This window comes from Macaca fascicularis, chromosome 3, assembly GCF_037993035.2.
Source record: "Macaca fascicularis isolate 582-1 chromosome 3, T2T-MFA8v1.1".
Classification (NCBI taxonomy): domain Eukaryota; kingdom Metazoa; phylum Chordata; class Mammalia; order Primates; family Cercopithecidae; genus Macaca; species Macaca fascicularis.
This window is the reverse complement of record NC_088377.1, coordinates 99,203,822-99,231,783: the sequence shown is the minus strand read 5'-3', so window position 1 is coordinate 99,231,783 and position 27,962 is coordinate 99,203,822. Positions and strand designations below refer to the sequence as shown.

Here is a 27,962-nt window from a genome sequence, read left to right as displayed (position 1 = left end):
CCTGTGGCTGAGCTGTAGAGCACTTGGTCAACCCAGGGCAGGAAATGTGGGGTCCTTTCCGATCTCCTCTGCTCATTGCATCAGAAGTCAGAGAAGAAAGCAGCAGCAGGAACTGCAGTCTTGAAGACTTGGATACAATGCTTCTCCTGGGACTGCATTTGAGGAGGGTCCTGCTTCCCTGCGCTGGAGGAAGCACACGTTGCAGGACATTGAGCGTTCTTAGCCTTTCCCTCTAAATGCCCATAATACCCCGATCCCAATGACAGCCACAAAATGCCTCCCAAGATTTCAAATGTCCCAAGGGAGTGACACGATCCCTGGTGAGAACCAGTGGCCCCACTGAACCCCTCTCCTCCTAACTCCCCATTGTGCAGATGGGAAGCTAAGGCTCACAGAGCAAAGGTGCCTTCAGCTCTTGGCCTCGGGGGAAGTTGGGGATTTGGGGGAGGGGGCATCACAGAGGCCTCTCCAGCCTCACTTTCGCCTCAATCGTTGGAGGACTGGCTCCATGCTGCCTAAGGGTAGGACTCTCTGCTCAGGCGGGAGGGATTCATTTTTCCTTCTGGATCCTCCTGGCTCCTCTGAGCACCATCTGTTTAAGCACTCGATTAATCCGCAGCCCAGTTAAATGGAATGGTCCCACTGGACGGAGCTCCCCGGCCAGTTGCTTCTCAGTGAACATTAACTGGTGAGGGAGCTACTCTGGGCTCTGCTGGCCTTTGCCTCCAGCTGAGCTCTTGCTCAGCCCTAACCAAGGCTGAATGGGGATTTGGAGCCCCACCAGTGAGGGAAACTGAGGCAGGGGGCCCAGAAGGGCACACAGTTGGAGGAGACTCAAAGAATACCCCAAGAATATCTGGTCCGAGTCTCTGTTTGGAGGGTGGGACTGCCGAGCCCTGAGGGCAGGGATGGTGTGGATCCATGGAGGATCAGGCTGAGGTGGGTCTGGAATCCAGGTGTCCTGCTCCCAACCCAGGGCCATTACTCCTGCATCACATGTCTTGGATACATTTGGGGTTGAGCAATAAAAGCATCCAGGAGGGAAGAATAAGAGGCAGGGGCTGGGGTGGGATAGGGACCTCAGTGTAAGCTGTGTGCAGTTTAATTGCACACCTGCTTGTTGAACTCTGGGCTGAGAGGGCAAGACAGGCCTGTCCACAGGGATGTTGCAGCAGAGACAAGGGAGATGGATGCCAGGCTGGACATGCAGCATCCCTGGAGGGGCCCGGCCGGTGCTGGGGAGCAGGTCTCACCTGCAGGTCTGCTCAGGAGAGGAAGAGATAAGTTCTCTGTGGGAAGGATTCATATATTGAAACTGGATCCTTGCTTCTCAAACCTGGCTGCACGTCAGAATCACTGGGGAACCTTCAGAAAAATGTACTCCAGCCACAATCCAAACCAATTAAATCAGAAGCCTGAGTCCGTCATAGTCACCATAGGTTTTAAAAGCTCCCCAGGCGATTCTAATGAGAAGCTGGTGTTGAGAACCCTTGAGCTAGACCCAAGGGACAGGTAGGCATTTGAAGGCGGTGGACAATTGAGGGATAGACGAATGGGTGAACACGGTAGGCTGAGGAGTCCACAAGAGGCAGGAGCCTGGTGTTTTTGGCAGTAGTGAGTAACCTCCTGTATTTGGAACTCAGAATTGGAGCAGATGGGTTGGGCTGTTGAGGGGGCATGGCTGAGGGCCCAGGGAGCAGATATTGTGTATTTCATGTCCGTCTCCACTGGAGTTGAAGGTGGGGGAAAGCAGTGACTGGCTCCCACTGAGCTGGTATCTCTGCCACTGCTCCAGGGGCTCCGCTTGTCCGCCTTCAGGGACCTTGTGAGTCAGGGCTGGTCATAGGAGGTCAGGGTGTGAAGGATTCTCCAAGAGGTGAGTGAATAGCTTTCCTTTAACCCTGTCCAGATGGGAGAGGAGGCTGCACCCTCTCACGGTCTGCCTAAAGGAGAGGGGCCCTCATCTCTCCCTACTCGTCCCCTTCCTTGAATCATGGGGTGGGGCTGAGCTAATTAAGCAGAAGCAAAGGGCAGCCATTAGGTGGGGAAGAGGAAAAGACTGAAGGCCCAGCTGGACCACCAGCTCCATGGCCCTTTCCTGCTCTGGGCCTCAGGATCTTCTCTTTTAAAATGAGTGGGGTGGAGTGGATCATGTTAATAGCCAGGCCCTCTATAGACTTCCTGTGTGCCAGGCTCTGTGCCAGCACTTCATTCTACCACTGCAGCGGCTGGGGGTTGGGGGTGGTTCTATTATGACCCCTATTTTATAGATAAGGGAACTGAGGCACAAAGAGGTACTTTGCTTAAGGACATAGTCCATTAAGAGGCAGAGGTGGAACTTGCCCTCAGGCAGCCTGTACCCTCAACTTCTGGGATGCACCACCTCTGAAGAGTGACGCACTCTGGGTCCCAGCACCCCCCCGCCAGCCCCAGCACCAGCCGGGGATCTTTGAAGGGCCCTTAATACCTTAATTTTCATGTCTGAAAAATGGAGGAAAAATAATACCTACCACTTGGGATTATTGCAATTAAGTGATAAAAGCCTGTGAGAAGTGCTAAGGACAGCATATGGCATTGGCTAAGCGCTTAACTAAGACACTGTAGTTATTAGGAGCTGTCATCTTGGAGTGTTGGGGGTCTCCAGGGCTGCCACCTTCTGCTAGATCCCAGTTCTTCTGGGGAGTAGAGAGACATCTCTAGGAAGCAGGTCAGTGCCACTTGGAACAATCCTGGGAGGCTCTCTGGAAGAGCAGGGGAGAGGTTAGGGACCAGATCTGGGCTTCAGAGGGCAGACGGAGAGTACGGGAAGGTGGAGAGAGGCGTTCAGCTGGAGAAGGGTGGAAGGGGAGCAGTGAGTAAGGCGGGTGAGCACTGTAACAGCCAGCACTTCAAGGCGGGCACTGGGTTCTCTGTCTCTCTCTCAGACATGCACGCATGCGCGCGCGCACACACACACACACACACACACACACACGTGTGCGTGCGCACGCTCAATAACTCATTTAACCCTCAGCAACCTATGGGCTGCGTAGAGTTTTACCCCCATTTAACACATGAAGATGCTTAGACACAGAGAGGTTAGGTTGCTTGTCTCTTACCTAGTAAACCCCTCAGCTGGGAAGGTGGAGCCAAGGTGTGCATGAGGATGGTTCTGGAGTTCATGCCTTCACCCCTGGGCTGCATTTGCTGCTCAGAAGAGGAGTGAGGAGACACCCTGGCCCTCGGCTTTCCCCTTGCCAGGGTGAAAGGTCATACAGCAGAGGCAGTTGCAGTGAGGCTGGAAAGAGGCCTTGGGAGAGAGGGGCCCTGAAATGTGCTTGAGGTCTGCCCTTTCCTTAGCTATGAAAAGGCCAACAGGTGTTTGTGTTTCTGAGACCCAGGATAGAATGAGGTCTCGGCTTCTAATGACTTGCTTGGGAAGGAGAGGGGCAGCCCAGGGTGAGGAGAGGCCCCTGGGAAAGCTGTCCTGAGAAGCAGCGTCCATCCCGCTCACTTTGGGGTTGTGGTCTGAAGAGCTTGCCCTGCAGGCTGAGGTTGGAGGACTCCCCTCAAGGGGACCTCAAGTTCAGGGAGAGTGTTGACCTTGCTGTCACTCACCAGGGAAGGCCTTACTTTTACCCCATTGCACCTTAAGAACCTCTGGCCTGCTCTTAGGGGTGCCCTGGCTGGAGCTGGGCTTCTTGGCTCCAAATTAAACACACGTGTGAAAGATGGGCCTCCACTCCTGTCATCACACCTGCAGCACTGTAGAGCCCCCAGGAGCATTTAAAGATGCTGATGTCCAGGCCCCTCTCCAGACCAAAGTCCTCAGCATTTGGGTCAGGAGGACTCCATGCAGATCTGTGTTAAAAGCCTCCAGGTGATTCTAAAGTGTATACAGGTCTGAGAACCACTGACCAGAGCGCAGCATCCACCAGGGTACTCAAGCGATCTCAGGCAGAGAGTAGCCCCTCAGGGCCCAGATAAGCCAGGCTGGGGAGCTCACTACTAGCCGAGTCAAACCTGAGTGTACCAAAGAATCGACATCTATGTGTTGTGTTATTAATCCATGCCAGCCCTCCTGCTGCATCTCTTTCCTGCACCTTCCCTGCCCGGGTGGTCCCCAAGCACACACACCATGCACGGAATGCTGGCCAAAGGTCAGCTGATGTCCTTGAAACACACTTGAAAAAGGAAACCTGACAGCTTGTTCCAATGCCTGTGAGTGTAAACTCACAACAGTGTCTTTTATAGAGTTTTAACATACTTTTATATATTTTGTGTGTCTCCCACAATCTTTTAAATCTAGTAATAAGAGTCCATTGGAACAAGAGCCCTGATCTTAGTTGAATTATGTCCGTGGCACTGTGTGTGCATGGCTGGGGGACTCCAGGGGGCTCCAGGAAGGCACTTGTTTCCTTCAAGCCCCTGCTCCTCACTGGTCCTGGGACCTCCACCCCAAGGAGAACCTAGAATGGTGCTGTGCAGAGTGGCCTTCAGAATGGTAGCCAGGAGACAGAGATGCACTGAGAGGAGGCACCCATGGTAGCAGGCCGCTTAATGGGAGTGAAAAATAGAGCCCAGAGAGATGGCCATAGGGAGTGAAAGCAAGCTTGCAGCCTGCCTTGCATTGTTTGCAAAATCCTTGTCATGTTTTAAAGGTGTTTATTGAGGAGAGTAGGAGCTTTGGAGACATAGTTAGTCGTTTTGTCCCCGGTTCCAAACCCCTAAATGCTAATGGGATTTGAGCCAATACCAAGTTGGCTCTGTCATATGATGCCCACGGAGGCTGAGGCCAGAGGTGGTGGTCATTGGCCAACCACACTGGAGGCAGAGCTGGCTCTAAGATGGGACCCAGGTCTGTTATCTCAGACAGGAAGTGCCCTTTCTCCCGCAGTGCTCTCGTGACCAGAAGGGAGGGACAAAGAACACCTGTACCTGGGAATTGGCATCCCCAGGCTACACAGCCCCCAGGCTCTGTTCACTCTGCAGTCTGCCTGCCCAGGATGAGACCAGCCAGCATCTCCTCTTTGCAGGGCTGCAGATTTTCATCAGCCCAGAAACCTTCCTTGCATCTAAGCAGTGTTGGTCAGTGTGGTCCTCAATGGGGGTCCCCACACTCTGGTGGAGAAGGAAGAGGAGGCCTGTGGTGGCCATAGCAGGGGCAGCAGAGAGCAGGCTTGGAGGGAGGATGGAAAGGCCTGCTCATTGCTATTCTGACCTGGTCTCAGAGGCCTGTCCAGGGCACCAAGTGCCTTGATCCAGTCCTCTCTGCCTTCACTAGAGGGGAGAGGCCAAGAGGAGGGAAGCACATCAGGGCTGGCCCAAGGCTTCCCCATCCTTAGAGCAGGAGGAGCTTCTTGTCTGGGCCTCTCAGCTGCTCTGAGACTCAACAGTCCTCAAGCCTGAGGAAAGGGTGGTGCTGCAGGGACCCTCATGTTGAGGAACTTATTCCCTGACAGAGGGTTTCACTTCTATCCAAACTTGTGTCTTCCTGAAGTCTGGTCATTCTCAAACTTGAATATCAGATCTTCTGTTAAAACAGATTGCTAGGGCCACCCCAAGAGTTTCTGATTCAGTACATCTGGATGGGGCCTGAGCATCTGCATTTCCAGCAAGTTCCCAGGTGGTGTTGCCGGTCTGCGGTCCATACCTTGAGAACCACTGACTTCCAAAGGGGATGGCAGCATATTTAGTCCTTTGCCACCCCCAGCACTCAGCTCACAGCGGGGTCCTCATTTTATGGAACAGAAACATTGGCTGTAAAGTAAATTGAATTGTTTTTACCCTGGATTGCATGCTAAAATGGGGATCTTGTTCTAACAATACCCGGGCATCCTCAGGTGGCTTCTCAAAGGAAGGACCACGGCTTTGTCTGAGTCTCTTTGGTGCCCTGCTCTATGGAGTTTTGAACACTGTAGAACTGGACAAAATCATCACCATGACAACCCAGGATTAGCTCCTTATTTTGTTCCAGACAAAAGCTAATAGCTCGTGCGTTCTCTCTCAGTCGCCCTGCCTGAGTGGATCCCTTCCCTCCTGCTTTACACTTCACTGCCATTCCTGGGCACTTTATAATGTCTTAGGTGGGAGCAGCTCCAGAAAGTGTATGCAGCACTCCCCCACCCACCCCCGGGCCTGCATTCCTCTCCCCATGTCCCCCAGTGGGGGCCTATACACTGCATGTCCCCCAGTGGGGGCCTATACACAGATGGAGCCATGAGACTTGGAGTGTTGTCAGGAGTGGAGAGGTCTCACAGAGAACAGGATCTGTTCTGATTTTCAACCTCTGGAGGAAGAAGGGGAGGACGGAAACTTGGCCTTGGTTGCACTCGGCCATCTCCTCTCTGAAACATGTTTTCCTGGCTGCTGTGTCCCTCGCCTGTCCTGGTTTTCTTCCTCAGTCTTCTTAGCCAAGGCCTCTTCTAAATGCTGGCATTTCTGTTGGGGCCAGGCCTGTTCTCTCCTCTTTTTTTCCCTGATCTCTGTTCTCTCACTAGACAAACCATCCATGTCCGTGGCCTAAATAGCATCCCTGTGCTGCCCGCTCCCTGCCCTCTTCTCCAGTTGCTACTTCTCTAGACTCCAGACTTTTCTCCAGCTGCCTACTTCGACAGCTGTCTCCTCTTGGCTCTTAGCACCATCTCAAACTGAACATACCCCAGACTAAGCTCTTGCTTTCCAACTTGCCTAATTCCCCCAACATCTGCTTCTCACCTGGCCCTTTCCACTGTGGTAAATGATCCATTCATCCATCCATCCATCCATCCATCCATCCTCCCACCCACCCGTCCATCCACCCATCAATCCACTTGTTCATCCAGACACAGAAGCCAGAAACCCGGGTGACATCCTTGGTACCTCTCTCCCTTGTACTGTGTTAGTCAGGATGGCCTCGACTCTGCAGCAGTAACAAATCAATCTTAAAATCTGAGAGACTTAGCACAGTACATTTCTTGCTTGCATGTATCATAGGCCAGTGTGGTCAGCAGAGGTAGGAGGCGGAGCTCGACTTCACACAGTCATTCAGGGATCCAGGTTTCTTCCATCTTGGAACACTGCTACCCTTAACATGTGGTCTTCAAGGGTGGTTCTGAGAAGGAAGAGAGGCAGGCTGTGGAAGCTTGTGAGGGATATTTTAGAGATGGGTTCCACATTTCCACCCTCTCACCATTGGCGTGCCCTCAGTCATGTGATGTGGGTGAGCACTAATAGTCTTTTGCACACTTGCCAGCTAGGTCCAGTGTGTGGCCAAGCCCTGTCAGCTCTGCTCTTGACTCTGTCCCACACAGGACTCCTCTCTAACTCTGCTGCCATCGCTCCAAATCCAGCTCTTTCATCCCACCCCTAGACTACAGCCATGTCCTAACACGCCTCCCCATATCTGCATCTCTGCTATTGGACTATATGATCTTCCCCACACAATCAAATCCAAGTGTGACTCCTTGTCTTAAAGCCTCTCTGTGGTAGGTTGAATAATGCTCCCCACCCCGCCCTGAGAGGCCCACATCATCCTAATCCCTGAAACCTGTGAATGTGTTACTTTACATAGCAAAAAGAACTTTACAGAGGGAATTAAGGATCTTGAACTGAGAATTTTATCCTGGGTTATTTGGGTGGACCCAGAATAATCACATCGGTCCTTACAAGTGAAAGATGGAGGCAGGAGAATCAGAGAAGGAGAGAGACTTGAGGATGCAAAGCTGCTGGTTTCAAAGAGGGAGGAAGGGACCATGAGCCCAGGAATGTGGGTGGCCTCTTAAATCTGGAAAAGGCAAGGAAATGGATTCTCCCCTAGAACCTCCAGATGAAAGGTAACCCTGCTGACACCTTAATTTTAGCCCAATGAGACCCATTTCAGACTTCTGAACAGGAATATAAGATGATAAGTTGTGCCATTTTAAGACAGTAAGTTTGCTTACAAACTTACAGCAGCAGTGGGGAATGAATACACCATCCAGTGGCATCTCTAAAAATTTAGATAAAAATCTAAAATTATTAATACAACTGGACTAAGAGCTCTGTGAAGGCAGACACTGGGCCCTTTCTATTCACTCTTGTATTGTTCTGCATCGTCTGACTCAGTATGTCTTGAATAAATGAGTAATTAAGAGAGAGAGGGAGAAGAAAGTGGGAAGAAAAAAAAAAGGATAAAAGGAGGAGGGGGAGGAGGGGGAGAAGAAGGAGAAAAGGCATCTTGAAATCTTCCAGTCTCAACAAAATTTAGCTTTGTTGAGACTGGAGTGTGGAACATATGGGTCTGTAGAAGCTGGACGTACTGTGTGTGAGTGGAAGGAAAATCAGCTGCTGTTTTTAGTTAGAAAAACCCAAGGCTGTCTCAGGAACCCAACTCCCATCCTCCCAAGCTCCAGGGGAAGGGGCCTGGGAGGATTCAGCTCCAATCCGCTGAGGCCAGAGCAACTTCCATTCAGAAGAGGAGAGGAGGTGGGAGCCTGCTGGGTCTTCCCATCTGTGCTGGGCTGGGAGGTGGTAACTGCAAGAGAAATGGGCACCAGGGCATTCTAGGGAGCCCCAGGGAGGCAGCTGTGAGTCTCCTGAGACCCCAGCAATGCAGGCTAGAGGGCTGAGTGGAGGCTTTCGAGCTCTCGATAGGGTCAGGGACATTGTCTTCGGGTCCTGGGGTCCTGAGGTCTCATTCTAGGTTTCCCAGCTGCCCTGGTACTATACAAATTGTCTCCAGGACTCTAGAGGGCGCCCAGGCTGGGGACATACGGGGTGCCAGGAGGGCTTTGAGAACTGTGGCAGATATATCTTGAGAGCTCCCAGGCCCCGGGCTGGGGTGGGGCACTTCAGCAGATGCCCTTTAGGCACCTTTAGCTGCCCCAGCTATCCTCTGGGCACCAATAGGTCCCGGGTGAATCTCTGTTCCAGATTTGAGCTCTGGTCACTCACAGCTGGGAGTTCACAGAGACACTCAGTTGTCCGTGTGCACATAGGAAATGTGAATCATGGTGGAGGGGGCGGTGACTGGCCTGAGTCACAAGTGAGCCTGTGGCAGGAGATCAGAACTCAAGTTTTAAGGCTTCCGGTGCTGACGCTGAGTAGAGACCTGCCCTTTCCCCTCACTCTGCCCTCAAACGTCAATTTCACAGCTTTGTCTTTTTCTCCACTATCTGGCCCTGGTGCATAGATGGTCCCTGGCACAAGGCAGGTACTCAGTAAATAGTAGTTAAGAGAATGCATCCCCTGTTCTGCTGCCAACATGAGAACCCCCTTCTCCCCTCATGCCACCCACCCAACCTCTGCAGCCTTCCTTGACCTCAACCCTCATGACCCTGCTCATTCTCTCTGAAGTGGCCCTGTGACCTCGGCAGTGTCAGATGGTAGCAGCAGCTGGCTGTTCCGGGGCCTAATGTTCCCCATTAAAGGAACATCTGTTGGCTGGGGCTCCCGGGGCATGGGCCAGACGCAGCCACGCTCCACGGCCGTTCCACGGTCAACATGGGCTGCTGCAGCCAAAGATGTGCTGTTGGGTCTCTTTCAAGGACATGATGTCACAGCCAAGCACATGCTGGCTAGATGTCCACTGCTAACGGTTACACAGGAATTATCGATGACTGGCCTATTGCTATGAGACCTGATACCCGGCTCCCCTCATCTGGCCTTTAATGTCTTTGCCTTCTTGGGTTATTCTTCTCAGAGCTTTCTATGGTACCTCTGGCTCCCAAACTCTGTCTTTCATGAGCAGGATGCTATGGGCCAATGTGACTGGGTGCGAACTCCAAAATAGCCGGGTGTGAATTCCGAGAGACAGGATATTCTCCATCTAGAAGCTGTGGATACCTTCTGGTCCAAACAGCACTCAAGCGTCACAGACCCTAACAGAGACTGTGAGCTCATGGCCCCTGCTCCAAGCCCCTCCTCTTTCCAGCACCTTCCCAGGGGTCCTCTGGGCCGGTCATCGGCCCTGCCCTGGCCATCTCACCTTGCAGGTCCCTGCTTCACCTCCCTGCCTATGAAGGCCTCTCAGGGGAGTGGTTCCCAGGGACACCTAACTGGGATAATGAAATTAATGATTCTGACAGCAGTGAGGAGGCATTGAGTGAGTCTGGCTCTGTTCTGACAGCTTTGCACATATGAACTCATTAATCCTCACAGCAGCCCTGTGAGGCGGGTGCTGTCGGTCACTCGCTGTCCCTGACGTGGCACAGAAGCCTTCTCTATAGCCTTCCTTTATAATCCCTAACAGCTGCAGGCTGCTTTCCTGCAGCTTCCCTCTGCTGCCTGGCGCTCCACGCTCCTGCCTCCCCGCCATACCTCTGCAACTCTCTCCTGCTTGCATCACTACCTGTGCTTCCTCTGCCCACTCCATAAATATGGGATCTCCAGGGTTCCCTCCTCCATGCTCTTCTCACTTTACGTCCCTTCCCAAAGTGAGCTGTCTCATCCCATGGCCTCAACCACTACCCACAAGCTGGAAGGAAAAGTGAGTGGTAGGGTCGTAAGTACCATGTTAAGGATTGAGGGTGCTAAGAGCCCAGAAAGCGTGGGATTGTTGGTGGGGGGCTTTGACATGGCCAGATACTCATTTTGAAAAGCTTGTGGTCATAGCTGTATGGGGTTTATGTACCCGTGGTCTCAGTGAGGGGTCCTGAGCTCCTTCACTGAGTAGGGTGAAGGAATAGAGAGTGGGGCATGGATTGCACAAGGTTTCAAGGTAAAACCAGCAAGGGCTTGATCAGGAGCACTAAAGGGAAGGAGATGAAGTGGGGTGACTCCCAAGTTTCCAGCTGGGGCTGGAACAGGCAATCAGCTTTGAGTAGGAGATGCTGCACTGAGTCTTGGACTGCAGTGTTTGAATCATCTTTGGTTCTTCAAGATGGGGATGTCCAGCAGGCAACCAGCTGTGGGCTCTACCCTCTCAGAGTGGACAGCACAGAGGACTGGGAGTTGTCCACATACAATTCTGTAACATCCATGAGCAGGGTGAGCTCATCCAAGGTGGGCAGGGTGGGCAACCAAAGGCAGGGCAGCTACCAGCACCTGCATTCAGTCAGGGCTGTGGGGGGGACCCAGTAAAGGCTGAAATTGTTCCTTGGATTTGGCAGCGAAGAGGTCTCTGGTGACCTTGGTGAGAGGTGTTTCAGCACTGTGGGAGGACAGAGCCAGAGAAGCAGGGATGGAGCAGGAAAAGGTGGCGTCAGGCAGTGCAGGGAACTCTACAGAGGCTGGCAGAGCTGGAAGGAGAGGCGGGCACCGGGGGAAGGGGGTCAGAGGAGCCGCTGGGACCCCTAGACCTGAAAATCTGGTCATCAAGCTTGACAGTTTCCTCTTCCTCGCAGTTCATGTCCAATGAGGCACTAAATCTTGGGGATTCCTAAACACCTCTCAGTTGGCCTGTCCCTTCCTCTCCATCAGCCTGGAGATGCTGTGGGGGCCTCTGCAGTAGTGCCTGCCTCCACCTTTTCTGGTTCCGAGTCCTTTCACAATTCTGGCTTGGCGCGTGCAGGCTTCTGCCTGGCTGGCTTTCCCCTCTTCTCCAGCTGATGAATTTGTGTCCCCTGCTGGGCCTGCCTTGGGGGTAGGTGGGGGGAGTGGAGCAGCAGCCTTAGACCAGCCTGTTCCTGCCTTTCCCCCTAGGGTGGGTGGGGGGCCCTGCTGAGGGGGTGGGTCTGAAGTGGGACCCCTCAGTGGTGGCTGAGGAGGGGCTAGGGTGGGGCGTGTGGGAGAGGCTGCTGCAGAGACCCCTGCATCTCAGCATCTCATTCCTAGGGCTCCAGCCCTGGCCTGGTGTGTCTCCCCTCCCCACAATCCTGTGAGGTTGTGCAGCTGTGAGGCTATGGGGCTTCGGGGGTGTGGGGCAGTATGAAAACAGGTGCGGGCTCCCTCCTTCCCTACCCAGGTGCTCCTGAAGTGCCTTGTGTCTCCATTCCTGTTTGAGGGATGTTCCCGGTACAGGGCTGAGCCTTCCCTCAGACTGTAGGCCTTACCTTCCCTCCGCTAAACCACTTCCGGCCCCCTGCAAGGGCCTGGCTTATAAGCCGTGGAGCACACCTCAGTGTATGTATGTATAAGTGTGGGTGTGTGTGTGTGTACATGTGTGATGTGTGTGTGGTGTGTGTGGGTGGTGTGTGTGGGTGTGGTGCATGTGTGCACATTCATGTGTGGTGTGTGTGGGTGTGGTGCATGTGTGCACATTCATGTGTGGTGTGTGTGGTATGTGCATACATGTGTATGGTGTGTGTGATGTGTGGTGTGTGTGTGATGTGTGTGTGTATGGCATGTGTGGTGTGTATGTGATGTGTGTTGTGTGCTGTGTGTGTGGTGTATATGTGTGATGTGTGTGGTGCATGTGTGTAGTGTGTATAGGATGTGTGTGTGTAGTGTATGTGGTATATGTGGTGTGTATGTGATCTCTGTGTGGTGTGTGTAATGTGTGTGTGGTGCATGTGTGATGTGTGTGTTGTATGTGTGTGTGATGTGTGTAATGTGTGTGGGTGTGAATGTGGTGTGTGTGTGTGGTGTGTATGATATATGTGTGTGGTGTGTGTGATGTGTGTGGTGCATGTTCAAGTGGTTGGTGTATGTGGTGTGTGTGATGCATGTGTGATGTGTGTGTGGTCTATGTGGCATGTGTGTGGTATGTGTTGTATATGTGTGATGTGTGTTGCTGTGTGGTGTCTGTGATGTATGTGTAGTATGTGTGTATGTGTGATGTGCACGGTGTCTGGTGTGGTGTGTGTGTGATGTGTGTTTGTTGGTGTGTGTGTGTTGTGTATGTAGCATGTAGGTTGCTGTGTGTGGTGTCTGTGGTGTGTGTGCTGTGTATGTTGGTGTGTGTGATGTGTGTGTATGGGTGTGTGTGGCTAGCCCCTCTCACCATGACTGTCTTACCCACAGGCTGTCCTGGGATGTGGGACAACATCACGTGTTGGAAGCCGGCCCACGTGGGTGAGATGGTCCTGGTCAGCTGCCCTGAGCTCTTCCGAATCTTCAACCCAGACCGAGGTGGGTTTATCCCAGTCTCTTTAGGCCACGCTGGCTTAGCCTGCTCCCCAAACTCTGCCCCAGGCAAGCACCAAGGACAGGGAGGCCACCCTATAGGCAGACAGTCCCTGCTCCCGAGCTCACATGTGGTGTGGGGGATGAAACCAGAGACACGTGCACACACGGGGACACAGGTACACTTGGGGACCGTGGTTGTGGATGACAGCAAGGCTGTGTCCTCACGTATGGGATCCATGCCGGCTGTCACTCACCCTCCAGCCCGGGCCCCTGTCTGTCAGTTGGGTATGTGGCCCCGTGGCCCCCTCCCAGGTGCGTCTGTGAGGGTAACGTGAAGCGATGCTGTGGACGCCACTTAGCATAGGACTTGGCGCGTTTTGAATGTGCAGTAGTAAATGTTAGCTGAGATTATTGTCACCATCCTCCCACAGCCACAGATCCTCAGCGCCCAGTGGGAGGCATGGAGAGAGACGTGCATGTAGACACCCCCCTCAGGCAGAATGAGACGCGTGGGGAAGGCAGCTGGACACAAGACACCCACATCCACATTCAGAGCCACTTAGACGCTGGCATAAGGCCCAGTGGGGCCGGCGCACACTCACGTTTGCTCAGCAGAGCATTTTCTGGGCCCTAGCTGCCCTCAGGCAGTTACATGGGCTCAAGTTGGGAGGAGCTGGGTCTTGGGCTGCCTGGGGAAAGGGTGCCACACACAGGGAACAGTGTCACAGTGCTGTCGGTGACTCGTGAACGTGGGCTTGGAGGCACGGGTGTGCAATGGTGCCTCCCTGAGAGGGAAGGCTGGGGGGGTGCAGTGTCCTGCAGACCTGGGTTCGGGGCTTATCTGTGTTTGAGGTCTCTGGGGGGCACTGAAGTGCTGTGGAGATATCCAGGGACCACCAAAATGATAGATGAGCCCACAAGGTGCGCAGAGTGGCCGAGCTCTGTGCACAGGTGGGATGTAGGGAGAGGGCAGGGGAGAGAAGGTGATGCTCTACCTACAGGCAGAAGCCCCGGTAGCCCCATCTCCCTTGCAGGGGGTGTCTGAGGGGAAGGGGTAGCTGCAGATGGCTTCTTTGGATGTGGGTCCCTTGGGCTCTTCCAGAACGGAAGGGACCTGTGAACTCCCCCACGGGCCTTCTACCCCATCCCTGTGAGTGTCACAGGAGGCAGGGTGGCCAACTGAAGGCACTGAGTTGGGGCTGGGCAGAGAGAGCTGGCGGGGCTGGCTCCAGCCAGGTGACTTACTGAGCCACCTCCTGGCTGTGAAGCCATGGGCGGGGGCTCCCTAGGGTATCAGAGGGGTCCGAGTTGTGTGTGGCCATGCGACCTGGCCTTAGCGTTCTTCTTTTCCAGCCTAAGGCTTAGGCTGATGTCCTTCTGGAAGAGGCAAGTTTCCAGGCTCCACTCCAGCACTGAGTCCTACCTGCTGCAGTCCCCTGTCCTCTCTGAGAGGCAAAAGGCAAATTTGCCAATTTGCTGTCAAACCTCAAATTCCAATAATCGACTCTGCCCTGCAGGGGGAGGGGCTTGCGGGAGGTGGCAGAGAAAATGGTGGCATATGTTGGGGGTCCCAGGCCCCTGTCTCTGGCTCCCACCCCAAGGTTTGTTTACATGTGCTGCACCCTGCAGCAGCAATACCTCCACCTCCAGACCACCGGGCGGCCCAGGAGGAGGGTGACATTGAACTCTGCCATCTGAGGGCTTGGGGATTGGGTGTGACCTGAGCAGGCCAGAGTGAATTTTGAAAGAGGATACACGCAGCGGAAGCGCTGCAGTGAGAGATACAGTGGGACTGGAGGGCTGTCAGGCGTGGTGGCAGCCAGTGAGTGATTCAGCCTGATTTCCAATTCATTCCTGTAGAGGCCAACTTAATCACTTCCTCCACTCATGTATTTCTTTCATTCTGTCATTTCTTTAAAGTTTGTTTATTGAACGTCTACTCTGGGTCAGATTCCATGCCAGACTCCTTCTTCTTAACAACAAAAGGCAAAAATGAATCAATAGTAAAATAAGGTTTTCTTAAGATACACTTTACTCCACACTCCCTCCTTCCTCTGGCAGTGACACAATGAAGGTGTTATTTACACCTGATTCTTAATGGTTCATTAAGGCAGGGCCTTTTAGCACCTCTATTCACAAAGCTTGATTGGTGAGACTTGCCTTGAATACTTTGCAGGGAGAGAATGGGATTCCTGTGTTTCTTCTCGGTTCCCAGGTAGCCTGTTGTGATGACTGTGGCTGTGTAGGATATTGGAGAGATTGGACATGTGGGAGCACTAATCTCCCTCCTCTTCTCAAATGCTTCAACTCGTTTCTGTTCTGAAGGTCTCCAATGTCCCCAGCTTATAGTCCTCATGCCTTCTGGGTCCCCCAGAGCCCTCTTTAATGTTTGGGGTTGGGAAGGAGCAGGAAGTGATCAGCAAGACCCAAGGAGAGCAGCTCCTGACTTTTCTTACCCCGTTGCTCACCTCTGACTTTTCTCTCTCTCTTTCTCTCTGTTTCAGTCTGGGAGACCGAAACCATTGGTAAGAGGAACCTTGGTGAGGACAGACCGCTGTCTTTCTGTCCATCCAGCAGGAACCCAGCCTCAGGAGATCTCAGGCTCTGGCTGCTGGGATTGGGGTGGGGGTGGAATAAGAGGCTCACTGGGGATCAGGTTCTTTCCTCTTTCCTCCCTTCCCTCTCCCCAACCTTGGCCATTCTGGAAGTGGGAGGAGGAGGGGGGCACAGGAAGATGCACAACACAGGCACGACCTCAGGTCCATCACAGGCTTGTTTGGGAGGATGATACTCACCAATGGAGGGGCTAAGAAACAAGCTCACACATGAGTGCAGGTGCATATATGTGCATATGCACAGACCTGAACATGTGCATCAGTCCATGCAGATACTGACATCCCTGACAGCTAAGAAGCCGGAATGCACAGTGAGCAACAGAACAGAAGAGTGAATGATGCAGCATGCAGGCAGAATAGTGAAGAAGTCAGGGGAGGCTTCCAGGAAGAGGTGGCATGTCAGCTGGACCTTGGGAAAGGAGTTTTGAGAAGGGGGGGTGGGGTGGAAATGGGGTCTCATTTCAAGCAGGGGTTTTGGCATAAGAAAAGGGTGGAAATGGGAATAAAGAGTAGGAAGAGAGGAAAAACTGTCTGAAAATGAAGTCTTCCAGATTCCCTTTGATGAAGAGCAGTTTTGGAGGCTGAGGTGGAGGATTGAGCACCAAAAAGGAAACCCCAAGCCCTGGACCCATTTTGCTGTTTTTTGCCCATTGTTTGAAAAGGCCCAACCATCCCTTTTCATTTTCTCCCATTCCTCTCCATTCTGGAGGCCCTCCCATTCTCCTGGCAGTACCCATTGCCATTACCTGTGGTGGTGGAGAACTGAGTCCTGGACCATCCTGAACATCACAGAAATGCAAAGACAGGGAGAGTGGTGTTAGAAGGTGCAGTGTGTGAGGAAGGTGCGCGGCTGCTGTGTGTGATGTTGCCTCTTGGCGAGGACCCCACCCCCTACTTCCTGTAGACCAGGGGTAGCCTGAGCCTTCCGGGGTGGAGAGTAAACAGTAGCTAACTGTAAGCCAGGCATTTGGATACATGCCTATGTCTGTATTTTTCAGGAGAGTCTGATTTTGGTGACAGTAACTCCTTAGATCTCTCAGGTAAGGGGTTAGGCTGGGTTTGACCGTGGACTGGCTGGAGGGAAGGGCATCTGCTGATGTGTGAGCTTTGAGAACCCCATCCCAGGCTGGGCTCTGCTCCTCTGTGGCTGTGTGATCTTTGGCAGGTGACTTTTTTCTCTGATAAAGGTACAGATTATCTTCATGGAAAAGCACACAGGCAGAACATCATGTGTAGAATTTCAGGGGAGACACGGATGTCTTAGAGTCTCTTTGTGGACTTCAAATAAAGAACTCTGGGATTGACTGTTTCTGAACTCCAACATGTAGAACAGTGGCTCTCAAACTTTAACCGTGCATCACAGTTACCTCGTGCGCTTGTTAAACACAGGTTCCTGGCAGTCTGTAATTCATTCTGCCTGGGGTGGGGCCTGAGAATGTGCTTGTCTCGCCAGTCTTCCAGGTGATGCTGATGGGCTGATCCCGGGACGGGCACCCCTTTGGGAAAGCTGCCTGAAAGTTTTGTGTTCCTGTGCAGTTACTGGGGCAAATCAGCCTAGTGAAGTAGGCACAATCACTGCGGGGTTTTGACAATCTCAAGAGCACTCCATCTTCCGGAGATTTCTATCAGAACAATACAGTGGCAAATTCACAGAACAGTTCTGAACAAAAGGGTTTATGTTTCTCTGAGCCCACACTGTGTTATAAAAAGGAAAAAAAGAAAGAAGGAAAATAAAAGAAAGGAAACCGCTTTTCCTTCTAGAACACTTTTTTTTTTTTTAAATTGTTTTTCAAAGCAGCTTCCCTTTCCTCTTCCCACCATCCTGATGTGAGCAAAGCAGAGAGGAAATGAGGCCCCAGGAGGGGAAGGAACTTGGCCACAGTGGTGATTTCCCTGGGACATTCAGACTTTCTGAAAGAAGTGTTCAGAGGGACTTAAAAGGAGGTTGCCTGAGACAGATTTGCTGGAAGAAGGGACAGTTTGGCATCAGCTGTGGGACAGAAGTGAGCTCCTTTGCTCTCCTTGGGCTTGCCAAACTTCCCCCTTAGCCTGTGCCGTAGAACTCAGAGCTGGAGAAGGGCTGGGCCCAGTCTCCCTGTTGTGGGCAGAACTCTCCTTTCTGGCAGAATTACCCACATCCCAGGAAGTTCATTTCTGACTTTCTTGGCTAAAGAGAACTGGCCTTAGATCTTCTAATGCAGGAAGCGAGGGACACAGATTGGAAAACTGGAAGGATCTGCTCTCTTGGCCTCTGCCTCCCACAGGGGCTGACCTGCTGCCCTCCTTGCCTCCTTCCTGAGCTCCCTGGAGGTGGCGTTGGCTGCAGAGGGGAGGTTTCTGTTCAACAATATGGGTACTGGAGCTCCTTTTCTGCAGGTGTCTCTTGTTTTATACAATGTCCTGGTCTTTGAATGCTGTAAGGGGAAGAACCAACCACACGTGTCCCGATAGACCAGATACTTCCAGTGTCAGGCTGGGTCACACTCAGGTGCTGGGCTGGAGAAAAAGGGAGCTGCTTGCTCAGCCCCCTGCCCTGGACATGAGTGGCCCACCATTATAAACCATCGGGTGAGGGGAGAATGAAAAAGCAACCTTGAAAGACTGGCACAGCCCCGGGCAGGGCAAAACCCAGCCTGGACTCTACGGTGCAGCCAGCACATGATTCATTTAATGGCCATGACTGATCCCACCCTCTTGAGTGTCCCACTGAATGGCCTTAAAGTCAACCAAAATAGAATTAAAGTACATTAGTGACAGGAAACAGCCCTCCCAAACTCTGAAAGACAACACTTTAAAAGAAACCCAGATATATATCTTCATAAGATCCGGCCGTGTGTTAGTGGAAATCTGGACCTTGTTAATGAAGCAAGCGCTGTGTCCCCTTGATGCGAGATGTTGCAGCTGCTGTGAGGCTCAGAGCACCAAGGGGAAGCATCACATCAAACCGTGTTCCCAAGGTGTGCCAAGGACCCCACCCACACCCTGCAGTCACCAGAGGGGATTCCTGAAAGTGCCCAGATCTCCTGACGGAGAATCCCTAAGGGCAGGCCTGGAATCTGTATTTGTAATCAGTCTCCTAGGTGGTTTTGCACACTGACGTTTGAGAAGTGCTGATCCAGGGCCCAGGGGAGGACTCAGGCCCATCCCTGATGAGCATTTGGAAATGTTCCAGAGGGGAGGGATGCAGGGATGCTGAAGTCAGCTGGTGCAGTCTCCCCATCTTTGGTTGAGATGAGCTTGCTCCTTGTCTCTCCATCTCTCTGATCAGCAATCACTGATTTCTGAAACCTTTCCCCATGCTTCCCAGTTGGTCTTAGGGGTTTCCAGGAATTCCCACTGAACACGTCATTTTTGCATTAGAATTTCAGGGCCCTCTTAATCATTTCTGGGCCTCGCTGAGTTTTCTTTTTGCTGCAGACATGGGAGTGGTGAGCCGGAACTGCACGGAGGATGGCTGGTCGGAGCCCTTCCCTCATTACTTTGATGCCTGTGGGTTTGATGAATATGAATCTGAGACTGGGGACCAGGTGAGTGTCTGCACCCTGCTCCTCAGAGGTGATGAGGGTGGGGCTGAGGAAACTTAGGTCAGTAGGCAGCATTCATGAGCACCTGCCGGGGCTGAGAAGCAGCTGGGATGCTGCCTACTCCTCCCCACCTACACCTGGCTGCTCTTCCAGGATACTGGAATTAATGCCACTGGGTTAATGCCAGGCCCAGCAGGGGGCTTCCTGGACCTTTGTGCAGGCCAAGGCTGCGGTCTGTTCTGATTGGACAGCGCTATTGCCTTCAACGGCATGTGCTGAGCATCTGCAGAATGCTGACACTGTGCAAAGGGGAGTAAGAGGCTTGGCCAGGGATAGGAGGTGGTGGAGATGACATCAGCAGAAGAGAGAAAGGAGGAGCTAGGCCTGGAGGTGGGCAGGCCCTGGCCTGGGAGACTGCGTGCAGGCCCGAGGCAGGCTGGCTGTGGGCAGGTCTCACATGAAGTCCTGCCTGTCCTGTGATCTCCTTCAGAATTATTACTACCTGTCAGTGAAGGCCCTCTACACGGTTGGCTACAGCACTTCCCTCGTCACCCTCACCACTGCCATGGTCATCCTGTGTCGCTTCCGGTGAGACCCTCAGCAACATTCAAGCAAGCACCAGAACTGGCCAGGGCCTCAGAGGCCTTGGCCCATCTCTCCCCTCCCACTTGATGTCAGCCCTAGAAGACCCCTTGGAAGGCATTTCCCCGACCCCAAGGATAACAGATGGGAAACTTCACCCCAGAGAGGGCAACTGACTTGTACAGGGCTATGCAGCCAGGCAGAGCCCGGGCAGGAAATCTGCATTACTTGCTTTTGTCTTCCTGGTCTAGATAGTCAGAGGCCACAGGAGGGAGAAGTCTGGCCATGTGGGGTGGTGGATCTGGGTTACAGGGGCCTGAAAGTCAGTGAGGATTTAGAGGTTGGCAGAAGGGTGGCCTGGGTGGGAGACCTGCTGAGATAAAGCCACAGAGTTGGCCCACCACAGATGCCCACATAGAGGGTGGGTGTGAAATGCTGTGGGGTCCAAGGCTTCTTTCTCCCCTGGCCCACTCATGTAGGAAGCTACACTGCACACGCAACTTCATCCACATGAACCTGTTTGTGTCGTTCATGCTGAGGGCGATCTCTGTCTTCATCAAAGACTGGATTCTGTATGCGGAGCAGGACAGCAACCACTGCTTCATCTCCACAGTGAGTGAGCCGAGCAGGCCCATTAGGGCTCTGCCTGGAAGGCCCTGCACCATCCCCTTGGTTCCCTAGGACGCACATTACCTGCCTGACATCCTGCAGGTCAAGTGTGTTCCTGCAGGTGAAGGCATTGCCCTACCACCCCTGGTTTATGTGAAAACTCATGAATTAAGTTACTAGTAGGTGATGAGCCAATGTACGACATCACTTGCAGCCAAAATGTTTCCTGTCTCTTACCCTGCGTGTTTCATTTGGCAAGGCAGTGGAGGAAGGTCAGCTGGGAACACCAAATCCCACTTGACTGACGAGGAAACTGATGCTGGTCATTTAACTAGACTGGGATGGAGCCCAGGTGCTGATTGGCCAGGGGTCTTTAGAGACACCTCCCCAGGTCTCATACCTCTGGAGGAGGTAGCATGCAGAGAAGCTGGTCTTTGAGGAGGTAAGTTAGGAAGAAGAGTGTAAAGTCCAGGGCCTTGACCAGAGGACATGCTTGGGGAGCCTCTATGAGTAGAGAGTTCTGGAAGCCAGGAATATGTATCCCCCCACCAGAAAGGTGTCCAAATCCTCATTATACCAAGGAGCCTCCTGCAGGGTCCTCTGGCTGATTCTCTCCTTCTTCCCCTCCTCTGTGGGAGAGAGGGTAGGAGCAGGAAAGTGAAGGAGGATGAGCTAGTCATGAGGAAGCTCTGTGTCTGCCACCTGTTTTTGTCCTGTGTGTGCAGTTTTGCCTCCATGAACAGCTTTGACTCAGAATCATGGGATGCTGCAATTTTCAACTCTTTGATCCAGGAATATTGACTCTCTTAGATCCTTGGGATGTTTGAGCCTGAGCATGCCAGAGCCAAAGGGCCCTAGGATTCTCCCCTGCTCCTGTTCCTGTTGGGCTCACGCCCCTCACCCTGGCGCTTCTCCTTGCAGGTGGAATGTAAGGCCATCATGGTTTTCTTCCACTACTGTGTTGTGTCCAACTACTTCTGGCTGTTCATCGAGGGCCTGTACCTCTTCACTCTGCTGGTGGAGACCTTCTTCCCTGAAAGGAGATACTTCTACTGGTACACCATTATTGGCTGGGGTAGGTTCCTGGCTGTGGCTTGGACAGGCTCAGGTCCTGTGGTCAGGTGTGTCCAGGTGTGTCTTTGGTTCTGCCTTCAGGAAGTGTCAGGTGAGGAGGAGGCACTGCCCTGCCCGAGTCTAATGGCCTAGGCTCTTTCTTGGACTCTTTCTCGTTCTTCTTGCCTGTGGACAGCCCACTGTCTCAGGGTGGAGTTATGCCCAGGAGTCCTCTGAGAGACAAGACAGCCCTTGGTCTGAGGGAGATGTAGACGCTTAGGAGGCCTGGGTGTGAGGAACAGTTAGAATTCCCAGGAATTCCAAGTGTCATAGGGGAATGATAGCCTCTGGGAGCCCCAGGTCTGCAGTGGACATTGGCCATATTGGTTTTCCTGTTCTCATGGACCTCTTTTTCTTGTTCTCCCAGGGACCCCAACTGTGTGTGTGACGGTGTGGGCTACGCTGAGACTCTACTTTGATGACACAGGGTTAGTACACGCTCAGGAGTTAGGGCCACAGCACAGAGTAGATTCTTACAGATGGGTTCTCAGTAGCTGCCCTGACTTCACATGAACTGCCCCCAACACACCATTCAATGCCAGGCCCAGACTAAAGCCCAGCACTGGGCACCACCTGAGCCCTGGCCCCATGCAGGTGACCCACCCAGCTGCGTCTCAACCAGCAACCCAGCAAGAGAATGTGCTAGGTCTCTGAGCCCTTGTCTACTTCTGCACTCAGCTGAGTGCCTGTTTTCCTTTTAGGGAGGGGAGGAAGCATGTTGAGGGGGAGGTCACATCCTAAGAGCTGTAGGTCTTATGGGGAAAAATGGTCCTTTCCTAGGAGCTCACTGGTGATCCTGACTTTTGGGCTTCATGCCCTGCCTTGATAGGTGAGCGGAGGGAAAGATAGAGGCTCAGAAGCAGGGGATTTTCAGAGCCAGGACCAGGCTGGAGTCTGCAGCCCGCTGGAGAGCTCTTCTTCTAGCCAGAGCTCTCTTCTCCTCAGAGAGCTGCAGTGGTGAAAGTGTTGGGCGCCCAGCTAGATGGGGCAGTGTCCTGCAGGCTTCTATGCTGCCGACTCACGGACGCGATCTTGCTTCTCTCTGTCCATCTTTCAGCTGCTGGGATATGAATGACAGCACAGCTCTGTGGTGGGTGATCAAAGGCCCTGTGGTTGGCTCTATCATGGTGAGTGTCCTTGGGATGAAGAGGAAGGGAAGAGACAGGGTCTTGGGCAGAAAGGCATGTAAGGAAGAGAAATGAAAGAGTCCCCACACAACCCTGACTTCCTACTCCGTCATGGCTGCATGATAATCTGTAACAGGGATGCACAAACTCTTTAGCTATTCCCCTAGCACTGGAGATTTAGATTATCCCATTTTTTCCTTATTACAAAAGATAGAAATAGTTTTGTGCATAATTTTGAGCATGTAGAAATATTTCTTTAGAATAAATCCTTAGAAGTGGAATTGCTGGGTTGAAAGGGGTACACGTTTAAAATTTCAGATCCCAAATTGCTTTGCAAAAACCCTTTAATAATTTATGCCTCCTGAGGAAGAGTGGCTCACCTCCCCCTTTCATTGTCTACACTTATAATATCAATCATTTAATTTTTTGCACAGGTTTATGGAGGATTGCTGGCTTCTAATTTTAATGTACATTTCTCCATCTCGCTAGGGTGACTGAGCATTTGTTTCCAAACATTAATTGGCAATTTGTTGTTATTGTGGATATTCCTGTTTATTTCTCTTGTTCAGTTTTCTATCAGATTTTATTAGTTACAGTTTAAAGGATAGTTAACACTTCCTATGTTGTATATGTTGTAAGTATATTGCGATTTCTGCGTAGCATTTATATAGTCAAATGGTCAAGATTTCTCTTAGTTAATTCCAAGCCTTATTTCTGGTTGATAGAGGCCTTTCCCAACCCAAGATATAAAAGTGTTATTCTTGTTTCGTAACACTTTTGTGGATGTAAAACAAAGTCTACACTTTTTGTGGGCTATTACATGTGCATCTTCAATCCAGCTGAAATTTTACTGTTTTGTCTGGTCTGAAATGATATTCAATTTTATCTAATTTTATTTTTTCAATGGATGGACATCCTACCCTCTCAATCCTTTTTATTGAATCCTTTTTCCATTATGTTGAAATGTCATTTTATTATAAACACTCAATATACTGGTCTTTGGTTCCAGACTTTCTATTCTAGGTTACTAATCTATTTGTCCATTCCCATGGCAGATGCACCATTATGCTAGTTACTGTAACCTTGTAGCATGTTCTGGTATGCAGATTATCCCTTCATTATTCTTTTGTTTTCTTCAAATTTTCCTTGCACGTTTACTCTTTCTGGTGTACTTTTGAATATCCTTGTCGAGTTGCACCAAACAAGTGTAATTAAGATTTGTGTAGGAATTGCATTGCATTTACAGACTAATTTGGAAGAGAATTTATTTTCTTAAAAGACTGAGTCATCCTCTCCAAGAATGTGGCGTGATTCTCCAAGTATTCAGTCTTTCTTACAGAGTCATTTTGGTTAAGCTTTTTAGTTTTCTTCCCTGTTCTTGCTATGTTTACCTCTAAGGTGTTTTCCAGTTTGGGCTTTAAGTGGGTCTGGGAATCATTCTTTCATTGTATTTTCTAATAGACTATTGCTAGTGTACAGGAAAGCTATTGTTTTTTATGTATTGTGTCTTTTCTTAGTTATGCTTCTGAACTCTCTTACTGGTTTTTATACCTTTTCAGTTGGTTCTCCTGGATTTTCTAGGTAGAAAATTATATAATCGTCAAATGAAAATAGATTTTGCTCTTTCTTTCCAGTGTTTACATCTTTTAGCCCTTGTTTTTGTAGGGATGGTGTTTGCTCTAGTTTTGGCAGTTACCCCTCATTGAATTGGGAAGTTTTTCTTGTTGGCTTCAGTGTTTCTTTGTTGTTGTTGTTTTGTTTTTTGTTTTTTTAAAATCAGGAATGGGTGACAAATTGTATCAAATGTGTTTTGGAGGAATTTATTCAAGTAATCATTTATTTAGTGATGGATATTTATAGTATTCCAGTTTTCCTTTGTTATGAACAGTGCCACAATGAACATATTTGTGCATATCTTGAGCATATGTGAATATGTCTTTAGAATAAATCTCAAGAGTCTAATTTCTGGGATGAAGAGTATGTACATTTAACATTTTCATGCAGATCAGATTGCTCTCAATGAGCAAGGTACAAGAGCGCTCATTTCCCATGTCTTTGCTGAATTACACTTGCTGGTCTTATGGGGGATAATGGAAGCTCGTTGTTTTAGTCTGTTATTGTAACAAATATTAGATTTTTGGGGGTGGGTTTTTGGGGTAAAACCTTTATTAACATGATCTGTTTATTCTTTTACTGTATTGCTAAATTTTGTTTTTTAATACTTTGTTTAAAGTTTTTGGCATTGTTCATAAAATTCTGCGGTCTTAGGTACACATGTGTGTATCTGTGTGTTTTCTCTCCTCATTCTGTTTTCGTAGCAAAATTTTGTTAGCCTCATAGGTAATCCTGAAGGTTTTGTTTTGTTTTGTTTTGTTTTTTAATTTGCCTTGAAACAATTAAGCAGTATGTAAATTACATCTTTCTTAATGTTATTCTGGAACTGGTCTATAAAATTATCTAGACCTGGTACCTTTTAATGCATACACCTTTAACTACTTTTTAATTTCTTCTGAGGTTATTGTTCTACTTAGATTTTCTATTTCTTCTTAAGTTGATTTTGTTAATATTTGTTTCCTCATTTTGTTCACTTTTCTCTCATCATTTAAAATATTGTGTGTTTATTGTCTTGCCATCTTTCTCATTCCTAAATTTGTTTAATTATATTTTTTCCTTTTTCATTGACTAACACATACAGTTAACAGTATTACTAAGTACCAGGTATTGATTTTTTTTCGTTTTTTAAAAAATAATTTCAACTTTTATTTTAGATCCAGGGAATACACGTGCAGGTTTGTTACATAGGTATATCACATGATGTTGAAGTTACAGGTACAGTTGATCCCATCACCCAGGTAGTCAGCATAGTACCCAATAGTTAGTTTTTAGACCCTTGCCCCCCATCCTCCCTTGCTGTCTAGTAGTTCCCAGTGTCCATTGTTGCTGTCTTTATGTCCATGAGTACCCAATGTTTAGCTCCCACTTCTAAGTGAGAACATGTGGTATTTGGTTTTCTGTTTCTGTGTTAATTCACTTAGGATAATGGCCTCCAGCTGCATCTATGTTGCTGTAAAGGATGTGTCTACATTCTTTTTATGGCTATGTAGTAGTCCATGGTATATATGTGCCACATTTTCTTTATCCGGTCCACTGTTGATGGGCACCTAGGTGGATCCCATGTCTTTGCTATCGTGAATAGTGTTGTGATGAACAAACCAATGCATGTGTCTTTTTTGTAGAATGATATATTTTCCTTTGGGCATATAGTCAGTAATGGGATTGCTGGGTCTAATGATGGTTTTAAGTTCTTTGAGAAATCTCCAAACTGCTTTCCATGATGGCTGAATTAATTTACATTCCCACCAACAGTGTTTCCATACTCCCTTTTCTCTGCCTCCTCCCCAGCATCTGTTGTCTTTTGACTTTTTAGTAATAGCCATTCTGACTGATGTGAGATGGAGTCTCACTGTGGTTTTGATTCTCATTTCTCTGATGATTAGTGATGTCGAGCATTTTTTCATATATTTGCTGGCTGCTTGTACATCTTCTTTTAAGAAGTATCTGTTTATATCTTTTTCCACTTTTTAATAAAAGTATTTGTCTTTTGCTTGTTGAATTGAGTTCCTCATAGATGCTGGATATTAGACCTTTGTTGGATGCATAGTTTGCAAATATATTCTCCCATTCTGTAGGTTGTGTGTTTGCTCTGTTGACAGTTTCTTTTGCTATGAAGTTCTTTAGTTTAATCAGGTCCCACTTGTCAATTTTTGGTTTTGTTGCAATTGCTTTTGAGGAGAAAGCTATAAATTATTTCCCAAGGCCTATGTCCAGAATGGTGGTTCCTAGGTTTTCTTCTAGGACTTTTATAGTTTGAGGTCTTACCTTTAAGTCTTTAATTCATCTTTAGTTAAATTTTGAATATGGTGTAAGGAAGGGGTCCAGTTTCACTCTTCTGCATATGGTGAACCAGCAATCCCAGCATCACTTACTGAATAGGGAATCCTTTCCCCATTGCTTATTTTTGTAAACTTCAGACACTGATCAAACTGGGCATGTAGCAGAGAACAAGATTGACAGAATCCTGCCCTCATGGAACAGGCTTTGTCATTAAATTTATCTGTAAAAACCAACAAACAAGATAAAAGCAAAAATAAAACTTTATTTTTGTTGATCAGTTCTCTTATTTTTTCTTATTTCTTTCTGATAATTTTTTATAATTATTAATTTCTTTCTTATATAAGTTACATTTGTGGTAATCTTTCTAGCTTTTGATTTGAATGCTTAAGTGTTTTCCAGTATTTATTATTTTTTTAATCAGTTAGTTTTTGGCTCTTCATTTTCTTCTCCAAGGGCTGCTTTGGCTACACCCAAAGGATATTGTGTAGTCCTGTGTAGACCTGTCATTGTGCCTTGTTTCTGTTTCTTTGCTCCCTTTCCTCCTCCTTTGTGACTGTTCACATAGCTTCCTACTTTGTTGAGGAAGCTTTTGTCCCCAGTCTTTATCTGAAGACAATGCTACTATTGCCACTCCCAGGCAGCCCTTTAATTAGCAATGCTTATGGCTATCCATTCTGGTTCCCCATATTTGATGACTCTGAACTTGGAATTTCTCTAAAGAACAACTCTCACTTCTGCAATAGCCTTACTTTATCTCTTTTGGGCTGTAGTTTTCCCATCACCCTGATCCTGTTTTCTCTTTCTCTTTTAGAAATGGTTTACTTTTCTGACTTACTCATGATGTCCTTTCCTATTTCCCGTACTTCTATGGAATTCTTTTTCTTCTATCTCTTCCTTCATTTCAATGATACTGTGGGAGGCTGGAGAGAGAAATGCGAGTTATCATGCCGCCATCTTGGATTAAAAGTGTAGATGGGATCTTGACTAGGTGGGGGAGGGTCCTGCTGGAGGAATAATAGCCTATGCTGAGGCAGAGGTATAGAAAGTCTTTGCCAAGAATCATGTTCATTTGCTTTTTTTTTTTTTTTTTTTTCGCTCCTCAGGTTAACTTTGTGCTTTTTATTGGCATTATCGTCATCCTTGTGCAGAAACTTCAGTCTCCAGACATGGGAGGCAATGAGTCCAGCATCTACTTGTAAGTACCATTGTGTGGATGCCACAGCCATTGCTGACAGCCGCGCGGGCCCTGCATTCAGGTCACAGGCAGAAGAAGGCCTGTGCTTTGCTGATAGGGTGACCTAGCATCGGCATTTGCAGATCTTCTTCTGATTAAACAGCCTTTAATATAGTTGCCCTTCCAGCATTAAGCAAACCCAGGAGCTCCTCAGCTGCATGACCATGATATGGATGGGCAGGAAGAGAGAGAGAGGGAGAGGGAGAGAGAGAGAGAGAGCGAGAGAGAGAGAGAGAGAGAGAGAGCGCCTGACAGAGAGACTGACTAGGAGTCAAGATGGAAAACACCAGATTTCTTAAGGGAGGTAGGTTCTTGGTTG

General features: G+C 49.7%; 1 protein-coding gene across 22 annotated transcripts in view; it reads left to right on the top strand.

The window, feature by feature from the left end:
- ADCYAP1R1 (ADCYAP receptor type I) overlaps positions 1–27,962 on the top strand; it is a 59,664-nt gene that overhangs the window by 13,022 nt on the left and 18,680 nt on the right. For 8 of the 22 annotated variants that reach the window (XM_065542155.2, XM_065542154.2, XM_015447551.4 and 5 more), the window contains exons 4-13: positions 12,841–12,948; positions 15,450–15,470; positions 16,559–16,600; positions 18,978–19,087; positions 19,575–19,672; positions 20,146–20,278; positions 21,197–21,350; positions 21,756–21,816; positions 22,446–22,515; positions 27,513–27,604. In XM_065542155.2, coding sequence (XP_065398227.1) covers positions 12,841–12,948; positions 15,450–15,470; positions 16,559–16,600; positions 18,978–19,087; positions 19,575–19,672; positions 20,146–20,278; positions 21,197–21,350; positions 21,756–21,816; positions 22,446–22,515; positions 27,513–27,604 — 889 coding nt within the window. The remainder of the gene's footprint in view (positions 1–12,840; positions 12,949–15,449; positions 15,471–16,558; positions 16,601–18,977; positions 19,088–19,574; positions 19,673–20,145; positions 20,279–21,196; positions 21,351–21,755; positions 21,817–22,445; positions 22,516–27,512; positions 27,605–27,962) is intronic. The other 14 variants (XM_074035286.1, XM_074035281.1, XM_074035279.1 and 11 more) reach the window with 2 other exon arrangements.